The sequence below is a fragment of the Leptonychotes weddellii genome, chromosome 10 (assembly GCF_054177405.1).
Source record: "Leptonychotes weddellii isolate Sample4059 chromosome 10, ASM5417740v2, whole genome shotgun sequence".
Lineage (NCBI taxonomy): Eukaryota > Metazoa > Chordata > Mammalia > Carnivora > Phocidae > Leptonychotes > Leptonychotes weddellii.
Window position 1 is genome coordinate 12,304,208 of NC_138378.1, and position 11,397 is coordinate 12,315,604.

General features: G+C 52.3%; 1 protein-coding gene across 1 annotated transcript in view; it reads right to left on the reverse strand.

Annotated features, from left to right (window-relative positions):
* Positions 1–11,397, reverse strand: part of EYA2 (EYA transcriptional coactivator and phosphatase 2) — a 209,175-nt gene that overhangs the window by 1,282 nt on the left and 196,496 nt on the right. The window contains exon 11 of the mRNA XM_081832260.1: positions 6,380–6,564. Within this exon, the coding sequence (XP_081688386.1) occupies positions 6,380–6,564 (185 nt within the window). The remainder of the gene's footprint in view (positions 1–6,379; positions 6,565–11,397) is intronic.

Genomic DNA, 11,397 nt, shown 5'->3' on the forward strand with positions numbered 1-11,397 from the left:
AGTGTTCTTGCCTGTGAAATGGGCAGCCGATTTGCCGCATGCGCTGTTGCGGCTCTTGCGGGCACCCGGCCCGTCCACTCGGGGCTGCTGTTACGATTACGTCTAGGCGCACGAGGGCGCAAGGGCGAGGGACACGGTCGTGCGGGGCGCGTGTGCGCAGGCGTGCGTGTGCATGCGCGCAGGGCCGGGGGTGGGGAGAGGCTGGCTAGCGAGTTCCTCAGTGTCACGATGCAGAGTTTGGATCTCACGGCGTCAGCCTGTGACACCCAGTGTCTTAAACAGTAGTCTCTTAAAGCTGCCGTTCCGGAGCCAGCCCCTGTGCTGGTGCTGTGTGCTTCCTAGCTCACCGAACTGCCCAGACAAAAGCACGAGCACCTTTTTCAAGTGGGCATGAGAGCGAGAAAGAAGAGAACTGATTCAGCCGAAGTTAAACTGCCGGCAAGCCAGAACGAACTGCTCTCACGGTCACGGTCACATGGTCATTAACATTCGGTGAGAGTTCATGTTCTGTGCCACACACATGACCTTGTTTAACCTGGTCACTAATGCTCAGGGAGGCACTCTGTCTTACTTCACAGATGACACTGAGCCACGGAGAGGTCATGTCAGGCTCCAGAGAAGAAAGCTGACTGCACTTTTATCACTGGAAGATTTAGTCATTGGCTAAAGTTGCCTGCCCAGTACCACTCTCTCCTTTCTTGCTTCCAGAACTCAGAATTTGGCAGCACTGTGCCTAGACCTAGGGGATGAACTATGATCGTCTAAGCAAGCTGTGACAACCCCAGCCCTGTTTGCCAGGGATTTGTCCTGTATCCCTTTTTTTTTTTTTTAAGATTTTATTTATTTGGAGAGAGAGAGATGAGTGGGGGACAGAGGCAGAGGGAGAGGGAGAAGTAGACTCCTCACTGAGCAGGGAGCCCATTGCGGGGCTTGATCCGAGGACCCTGAGATCATGGCCTGAGCTGAAGGCAGACGCTTAACTGACTGAGCCACCCAGGCGCCCGGGTCTTGTGTTCCTCTTGACTTGGGACCCACTGAAGCCAATGAGGAAGGTGGTAAGGGGCTTCTGGGAAAGGTTTTCCTCCAGGATTAGAGGGAGGCACCTGAGGAGAGAACTCCTTCCTCCTTACTTTCTCTTCCTATTTGGATGCTGTCATGTTAGTATGTGATGCCTGGAGTTGTGGCAGCCATTTTGAGATCACGAGGCAACAAATAAGAAAATAAAACCCAAAGATGGTTAGAAAGGTAGAGCGAAATGACAGAAAGGGATGCTTGGTGAATTTCTGACCCATGGCAACAACCTAGGGCACAACTGTTACTAATCTTATAAGGTGAGCAAGTGTTTAACACCACTACATAGGCTTTCTGCTATCTGCAGCTAAAAGATACTGAGCCTCCACAGGACAGTCATTGGCCTTAAATTATTTACTAAGTGAACAGATGGTGCCTGATGAACATTTGGATGCCTGGAGTTCTGCCCTGTGAGGTTCCATGTCCACCGGCTAGAAATTATACAGGCATCCTTTTGGTTCCTGGAACACATCAGATCATTTCCTGCCTCTGGGAGCTCCGCACTTATCACTCTGCCATCTCTTTGTATATCATTGTTTATCTTTACCTTCCTGGTCTGCGGTAGGCAGAATAATAGCCCCCAAAAATGTCCAACTGATCCCTAGAACCTGTGAATAAAGGGATTTTGTGGGCGTGATTAAGTGAAGGATCTTGAGATGGGGAGATGATTCAGAGGGCAGGGACTGTGTCTGATGGTCCACTGCCGTGCGCTCCGTGGGGCCTCCTGCTCAGCTTGAAACACACACACAGGGTCCCCACTGGAGTCACAGAGAAGAAATCCACGGGCACGAAATGAACAAGGTGGTTTTGTGTTGTGGTGAGCACTATGAAGGAAACAGAACGGGGAGGCAGGGCTGAAAGCAGCTGGGGGAGGGTGTCTATTCTGATAGCTGGGGTCAGGGAAGGCCTCTCTAGGGGGTGACAGTTAAGCAGCCTGCAGAGGGCAAGTAGGAGGTGCAAACCTGTGGGGGGAGGTAGTTGAGGCAGAAGACAAAACAAGTGCAAAGGCCCTGAAGACAGTTCGAGCTTGGAATGTCACGTTCACTGCTGCACAGCATGGCTCCTGGCACACAGCAGGTGCTCAAGAAACACACGGGGAAGGAATGAAGAGGAAGGGAGAGGGGACAAGAAGGAAGGCGGGCTTCTCAAAGTTCTCAGCGAACACCTCTTTTTCTCGCTTGCTCAAAGGAAGCAGCGTACTATCCATCATGGGTAACGGATGCTATTTCTTTAATGCGTTCCAGCTCCCCCCCCCCGCAGCCAAACCTTCCTTTCTCTGCAAAGATGGATTTTGCTTCCTGCCCGGCCAATCCTGGCTCCTTTTAAAGAGTGTAATTCATTTTTCTGGGAGGAAATGAGCAAAGGTGGGAGAGACGGTCTCAGCCATCTCCATCCCAGGCCTGGAGCACAGGTGGATTTATCACTTGCAGAGAGGTGGAGACAAATGACCCACTAAAAGGGAGATATTAACAACACTGTCCAAGCCCCTTGTCCTGTCGCCGTATTTCACGCTGCTCAGGTGTCCGGCACCTTGTGCTAATGACTCCCATCCGTCAGGCCGGGGGAGCGGCTGGTGCACAGCGTTCCTCGCTAATGCGCTGGGGCTGCTCTTCAGTCGCAGAGGTTTTTAGGGGAGCTCAGTGGATGGGGGTGTGCGCCCCCGGTCTTCCTTGGTAGAAGGCCCCAGCTCAGGGGTGAGGACAGAGTGTTTGAAACTCCTAGGTCCACCTCCTTCCTGCTTGGCGAGTAAAACACACCTCCGTTTGCCTGTACCAGCTGTGTGACCTGAGGTACATTACTTAACCTCTCTGAGTCTCAAATACAGCCTCCGTAAAATGAAGCAAATGACACCCCCTCTGCAGGGGGGTTGGAGGATTCAGTGACACGAGGATGCCAGTAATCAAGAGGAGGGGTATGGGGATGCGGTTCGGTCGGGCCCCCTGGGTGCCAGTGACAGCCCTGCCCCAGGCCAGCTGTGATGGAGACTGCCAGCCCCGCCGCCCAAGCAGCCCCCGTTTTTCTTAGCTGGGTATGTGGTGGCTCAGAAGGGCGACACCTGCGAGCTAGAGCCGCGCAGGGTGTGACCACGTGACCCAGGTCTGGCTGCTGGGGTGTGAGCAGCAGTGCCGTCCACCCGTGTCCCCTGGGCCCTTATAGCGATGGGGCAGCCTCCCCCTTTCCCTTGCCAGGGGCCGCCGTGCAGACAGCGGGGGGGGGGGGGCGGTGGCGAGAGAGCAGCCCCCGGCCGGCAGAGCAACAAGATGGAGGGGGCCTGGGTCCCCGGGGCTGACGCAGCCGGGCCTGAAGCTCACGGTGTCTTACACGAGAGAGGCCGCGCGCTCTGCTATCCTAACGGCTGTCGAGCGTCTCTGGCCACCCCAACCCTTCTGCACAGAACCTGGCCGGCACTGGCCCAGTGAGACCCTCCCGCCCTGCTCCTGCTGGAGATCACTCTCTCCACCCCTCCGCCGGTCTCGGTCACGTGCGTCTCCCATGGGCTCTGAGCCAACGAGTGATTTGGGTGAGCTTTCACCTCCTGTGCAGATCAGCATTCATCTCTTCTTCCTCCGCTGGTTCTCAATTTCTAACGGTCATGTTCTCCCACTGTCCTGGGAGTGATACCAGAGGCTCGGGTGGTGGGGCACGCCCTCGGCAAGGTCCCTCCGCTCAGCCCCAAGCGCGCCTGCGCGGCGGCTGGTCCAGCTTAGGGGGGCGCCACCTGAAGGCCACACAGCCCAAAGGGCAGAGCTAGGATTTAGGGTAAAATGTGTGCCCCTGGCCGCATCGTTCTGTGGGAGCAGGGCTGGCGGTAGGGTAGGCCGGGGAGGTGCCTGGTCCGGTAGGGAAGGCGAGCCCAGACTAGCTGTTCTCAAAGGAGGAAAAGACTGCCCCCCTAGGGGTCACTGTGGAAATTTCTAGAGCTGTGAATTTCGACTTCTAATGATTTGGGGGCAGTACCGGTGGGGTCCTGCCTCATCTCACGCACCTGGGACCTGACTGGTTTTCGAGCGTCCTGTCAGATAGTCCAGTTAAGTACAAACCTGTACGGAGTAATCTGAGCCTGGACTCTTAACACTGTCCCTGTTACACAGAAATCAAATCTTGTCCATGCTTTTAATAAAACCTGCATTTCCAGGAGTGCGACTACTGTGTACAGCAATGGAAGTCTGTGTCTTGTTTTATTCAGGATCTCTCTAGGAGCTGCTTAGCAGTCTGCAGAAATCAGCCGCAGCCCCTCACCTGGCTCCCGAATGGCCGAGACCGCGCACCTGTGTCCCTGTGTTTGCCGGGTCACAGCCACGGCTCGCGTGGGTACAAGCCCTGGGATTTTGTGCCTGAACATTTAGGTGTGGAAGCGCAGGTTACTGTGAGTGTAAATAACTTGCCCTTTATTTCTCTTCGGTAACACCATTAGATCTTGACCTTTCAGCCACTATGGTAATAGTGTCCAGGACCATTAGTATTTCATTTCAGGAGAGTAAAGGGGTCATTTCCAAACATTTCCTATGCTGCCCTGACAAACTCTAGCGGCAAGAAGGTGGGAACAGGTCAGTGGCCGCTCCACCGAGGTCCCTGTCCCTGTCTGGGCGAGGGCCAGAGGGCCGGTGAGGGGGCAGGGGCCGCAGGCCTACGCTGCTTCTCCAGTCCAACCGTGCTTGAAGCTGAGCTTCATTTTGATCGCTGTCCCATGTTGAGCGTTAGAACTCAGCTTGGTGGGGGGGGGGGCCCCTAGAGGCCCTGGCAGTGGCTCGTCTTATCACACAGACCATGCTCCTGAGCTGGCACGGTGCTTCTGGGACACCAGTAATCTGTGGTAATTCCTGTGATCGTGCCATTGCCTTGGCCATTCCTGTGTATCACCTCTATTACAATCATTTACTTAATATTTTTCTCGCTGAATCAATTCATTTTTAAAGTTAAATATGCTTTAGAAAGAAGTGCTCAGCTTCCTCCTAGGCCTCCCCTCCTGGGCACTCTCCACTGCCTGGCCCACCACTGTGGCCATGCTGGCTCCCTGCGGGAAGCTCCAGCCTGCAGACCTTGGAATCTCTTGGTTCCTCTCTGGGACTGCCTTCCCTCTGACATCTACTTGGCTCACTGCCTCTCCTCCTCCTCTCTTTGCTCAGACGTCACCTGGCAGCGAGGCCTGCCTTGACCACTGTGCACGCTGGCAGCCGGCCCCACCCCCACAGTCCCATCTGTCCCCAGTCCCTGCTTTATTTTTCTCCAAAGCTCTGGTCACCACCTCCTGTAACACATGTTCCACTCCTGTGTCTCCTGCCTGCCCCAGGCTGGAGCTGAGTGAGGGCGAGAGCCTGTCCCTTCTGCTCACGGCAGGCCCCCCAGCGCCTGCCACAGTCACGGGCATGCAGTAGATGTGCAGCTGACGGAGCTCACCCACTAGGCGCAGTGTTCGCGCCTAAGACCCGGTCGTCGAGGCCCCGAACAGAGTATGGACAGCGGGGGGAGGGAGCTGCAGGCAGGCCTGGGTCACTGGAAGACCAGAGTGGTACCTGATCAGGGAATTCTTCCCTCTGAAGGGTTGCTGGAGCCTGGGGGAGGGGAAGGGGAGGAACCTTGCAGGGGGCAAGGCCTTCTAGCTCCGCCCCCAGGGCCTTCTCCTGGGACCCTCTTTTTCAGGCTTTGTCTGCTGAGACTCTAAACGTTTCTGCATTTCCCTGGAATCTGTTGCTGGGGAGGGAAGGGGGAAACCAGGTCCTCCCAATTAAGCTCTGTGACATTAACAGTCCACTTCCCAGGCCTCTGGGTGGGGGGGTGGCAGGCTCTCTGGGATGCTGTTGACAGGTCCAGACCCAGGACTTGGGCAGCTGTTCCTTTTCCAAGAGCAGAGCTGCTGCCACCAGAACCCCCTGCCTCTCTCCTCATGGGCCCAAGATCACAAATGCAGGATTTTCTTTCTCATTAGCTTAATGCTGTCTTTATTAACTGGGAAGGGTTCCTGGAACATATGATCAGTAAGTATGGAATAAAGCGTGCACACGTGCACCAGCCCCCCACCAGCCTGCCTGACAGGGTGTCTCTGGGCTCCCGAGCGGTTGTCCTAGAAAAAATCCAGGGCTATGAGGGGCGGCAGCCAAAGGCACCGAGGGGGATTTGCAGAAGGAAATTACTCAGGATGCTTCTGCGATTGCAAAAGGGGAGGGACCGGGGAGGTAAGAGCCTGGGAAGGAGGGGACCCAGCCAGCGCCGGGGTGGGGGGTGGTGGGGGAAATCCTCGTAAAGAGCCCAGGAAACCCACGAGCCTGTCTCAAGAGGAGAAGCAGAGTCTGAGAGGTGGACAGAGTACCTTCTTTGCCCCCTGCTCCTCTTCCACGCCGTCACCGATCACGATGTAGACGGCTTTTCTGCCGAATCGCTGCATTATCCTTTCGAAACAGCTCTCCTTCCCTGCACACGCAAGAACGGGGGAAAGAAAAGACGCCTGCTGAGCACCCAGGATTGCGGGGACTCCTAACCTGAACCAAGTGCTTGCTGGGAGCAGCCCCCTCCTGAGGGCCAAGCACTGATCAGCTTGTCCTCAAGCAGTGTGCGCACTGTCACCATCCCCACATGAGTGGTGACAGCGTGGGGGCACAGAGGGGCTCAATGGCTTGCTCAGAGTGACACAGAAGACAGAGTGCAGAGGCTTGAAGCAGGCTCCGGAGTCGACACGGCTGGCTGGGGCAGGGGCGCCAGACCCACTTCACAGCTGAGGACACCAGGCGGCATGATTTAGGAGGCAGAGGTGCCAGGATTCACACGTCCACAGGTGGCAGCCTGGTGACAGACTGGGCCCTCAGGTTGACTCCCCTGCCCAGTTTTTTTCTTGCTACCCGTTGATGACCACCCCTTCGTATCTGCCTCCTTCCCAGGCGTGCAGACAGCTGTGTAAATCCAGACACACTGGATTCAGATCTTAGCTCATCCCAACGGTGTCAGTGAGTGTAGTAACAAGAAGGAAAACAGCAGTGCTAAAAACAGCAGTCCCTCTCTGACTTTACGGTCTGCTAGGTGCTTTAAGTGCTTCGCCCACATCAGGATTTCTCAGCCTTGGTGTTACTGGCACGTGGGGCAGGATGAGGCTTTGCTGAGGGGGCTGCCCTGTTCGTGGGGGATGTTTGGGGGCGTCCCTGGTCTCCACCCAGGAGATGCCTGGAGCACCTCCTCCAGTTGAAAAAACAATGTCTCCAGATGTTGCCAGATATCTCCTGGGAGGCAAAATGCTTCCCCACTCTGTTGGGGAACACTGACTTAGGTTATTCATTTACTGTCGTCACGGCAATCCTTATGAAATTGCAATTAATAGAATTCCCATTTTAGAGATAAACTGAGGCTGGTGGAGGGCCCCGAAGAGAAGCAGAGGAAGAGTATCAACGGTAGTTACAATAACACAGCTCTTATTTTTGAGCACTTGTGCTCTGCTGGGAACATGCACTGTTTCCTTGTGTCAGACGTTTAGGGGGATTCTGATCATCCATTTTGACAGACTGAGAAGCTGAGGCACAGAGAGGTCACTTGCCTGGGGCACCAGGCTAGCAGGTGCAGAGTCGGGATTCAAACCTAGGCTGCCCAAGTTGCTTGAGCTCTGAGCTACTCTGTTCTGCTGCTCTAGGCAGGACTCAGCCCTGCTGGGAGCAGCGGCGGGTCAGAGCTGTGAATCGTAACTGTCTTCTGAGGCAGAACTACGTTACACTTTGCAAGGCCTTTCACTACAGCAGGTGGGGTCTACCCCCCACCCCACTAACATTGGGTTGACTGTGTGACTGGCTTTGACCACTCCTGGAATGCTAGGGACCTGACACGGGAAGTGTGTGTGAGTGGTGTGGCTTGGCTCCCTTTACTTCTGCCATCTGTCAGAAGAAGAATGTGCCCAATCGCCGCAGTGAGTGATGGTCCCACGGTGAGAGGACATATAGAACAGAGCAGAACCTGGAGGAGATCCCAGCGGAGTCACCGCCAATTCCCCAGACGCGTGAGTGAGAAACACCGTAAGCCACTGAGGTGTGTTATGCAGCCTTATCGGAGTAGAAACCTGACCATTGAAAAAAATGCTTTTTAAGTTAAAACGGGGAGCTGGAGGCCAAATTTCTATGCAGTCTGAACTCTGATAACCCTCAGTGTGTTGACCTTCAGGCTCCCCAAGTGGGAAGGAAGTTGCTCTAACATGTCCCTGATGGCATTTGATTCCTCTTACATAGAAACAGAATCAGTGGGCTGAATGGAAATTCTAGATGTGCCTGGGTTATGGATGCCTTTCTTGCAAAATCTGCAGAAAAAAAGTGCTGTTAAATGAAACTTTGCTTTAAAACTTCTATCACAGGACTGAATGGAGTTTTTCACGTGTTCATGTTCATTGTGAGTTTTCCATACTCATTTGGCCACTGACTGGATCCTTCGTTCAGGAGTCAGGTCTTGAGACATGCCCTCCTGGACCAGAGTTTCTCAAACATTCCAGAACTACCTTCACCATTGTGACCAAATCTGGGAACTCCTGTTATGTAATCTTAAAAAAAAAAAAAAAATCAACTCTCACTTCTATTTTTACTGAAATGAATTCATTTAAATACAGAATAGAATCACTGTATTAAAAAGCACACCAGGGCACCTGGGTGGCTCAGTTGGTTGAGCGACTGCCTTCGGCTCGGGTCATGATCCTGGAGTCCCGGGATCAAGTCCCGCATCGGGCTCCTTGCTTGGCGAGGAATCTGCTTCTCCCTCTGACCCTACCCCCCCATGCTCTCTCTCTCTCTCTCTCTCTCAAATAAAATCTTTAAAAAAAATAAATAAATAAAAGGCACACCAGATCAGGAGCCCAGGATGGCGGAGGAGTAGGAGACCTGGATTTTGTCTGGTCCCAGGAATTCAGCTGGATAGGGATCAAACCATTCTGAACACCTACGAACTCAACAGGAGATCGAAGAAAAGAATAGCAGCAACTCTCTGAACAGAAAAGCGACCATTCTCTGGAAGGTAGGACATGCGGAGAAGGGAATCCGAGGCGATATTCGGGAGAATAGACGGCAGGGGAGGGGCCTCCATCAGCCGCTTCTGGCAAGTGATAGAGCCGCGGAGCCCAAAATCAGAACTTTTAGAAGTTGGCTCTGCTGAGGGACGTCGCTCCAGTGGCTAAGTGGGGGGTGGAACCCTCGTGGGACAGTGTGGTCTCAGGACCCTCAGGGTCACAGAAAGACTGGGGGTGCCTGAATGCGGCGGAGCTCCCAGGTATCGGAGTGGGGAAGCCGGCTGCAGAGACGGGCTCTCAGCTCGGGTTTGCCATAAACCGTGATCTGCCGCACAGTCGGGCCACTGCTCCTCCAGCAGGGACCCAACAAGCGGCAGATCCGGGGAGACTCCCCTTCCTCCCCCGGGAGGAGCGGCGCGGGAGTGCACCGCAGGGATCTGCTGGGTTTGGAGACTCCACACACGGTCGGGTGCCAGAGATAGAAACGCTCAGTCACAGGCCGGGTGAGCACGGAGTGTAGCCAGAGACCAGGGAGACGGGAGTGACTGACTGCTTTTCTCTGGGGGCTCATTGAGGAGCGGGGCCCTGAGTTCTTGGCTCCTCCAGGGTGGAGATTGAGAGGCCGCGATTTTCACTCTCCGCCTCCAAAGCTTGCAGGGAACAACAGCTCCTGAGAGCAAACCTGAGCAGATTACTTAGTCCGGACCAGGCAAGGGCGGGGCAATTCCGCCTCCGGCAAAAACATTTGGGAACCACTGCGACAGGCCCCTCCCCCAGAAGATCAGCGAGAACAGCCAGCCAAGACCAAGTTTACCGATCAATGAGAATGGCAGAACTCCAGTGCTAGGGGAATAATGCACATAGAATCCATGGCTTTTTTACCATGATTCTTTAGTCTTTCAATTTTTAAAATTTTATTTTGTAAAAATTTTCTTCTTTTCCAACCAACTTATTATTTAATTCCTTTTTAAAAATCTTTAATTTTCATTTTTACAGTCATATTCTATCCCTTCATTGTATTTAAAATTTTGGGATGCAGTTTCTTCTAACAGACCAAAATACACCCCAAATCTACTGTATGGCTCTGTTCTATTCACCAGCCTGATCATATGCCCTCTTTTTTCTTTTCCCTCCAGTTTCAGGTCTCTTCTGATTTGTTTAGTGTATATTTCTGTGGGGTCATTGTTGCCTTTTAGCATTTTGTTCTCTAGTTCATCTATTCTTCTCTGGACAAAATGACAGGACGGAAAAACTCACCTCAAAAAAAAGAACAAGAGGCAGTACCGACTGCCAGGGACCTAATCAATACGGACATTAGTAAGATGTCGGAACTAGAGTTCAGAATAATGATTATAAAGATACTAGCTGGGCTTGAAAAAAGCATAGAAGACACTAGAGAATCCCTTTCTGGAGAAATAAAATCTAACCAAGTCGAAATCAAAAAGGCTATTTAATGAGGTGCAATAAAAAATGGAGGCTCTGACTGCTAGGATAAATGAGGCAGAAGAGAGAATTAGTGATATAGAAGACCAAATGATGGAGAATAAAGAAGCTGAGAAAAAGAGGTAAACAATACGGGATCACGAGGGGAGAATTTGAGCAGTAAGTGATATCATAAAGTGAAACAATATTAGAATAATTGGGATCCCAGAAGAAGAAAGAGAGAGGGGCAGAAGGTATATTGGAGCAAATTATAGTGGAGAACTTCCCTAATTTGGGGAAAGAAACAGGCTCAAAATCTAGGAGGCATAGAGAACCCCCCAAAATCCAATAAAAATAGGTCAACACACCAACATCTAATAGTAAAACTTACAAATCTGAGAGACAAAGAGAAAATCCTGAAAGCAGCTCAGGACAAGAGGTCTGTAACCTACAATGATAGAAACACTAGATTGGCAGCAGACCTATCCAGAGAGACCTGGCAGGCCAGAAAGGACTGGCATGATATATTCAGGGTACTAAATGAGAAAAATATGCAGCCAAGAATACTTTATCCAGCTAGGCTGTCATTGAAAATAGAAAGACTGATAAAAAGCTTCCAGGACAAACAAACTAAAAGAATCTGTGATCACCAAACTAGCCCTACAAGAAATATTGAAAGGGGTCCTCTAAGCAAAGAGAGAGCCAAAAGTAACATAGACCAGAAAGGAACAGAGACAATATACAGTAACAGTCACCGTACAGGCAATATAATGGCCCTAAATTCATATCTTTCAATAGTTACCCTGAATGTAAATGGGCTAAAGGCCCCAATCAACAGACACAAGGTATCAGATTGGGTAAAAAAGCAAGACCCATTGATATGCTGTCTGCAAGAGACTCATTTTAGACCCAAAGTGTCTCTTTGTCAAATAAATAAACAT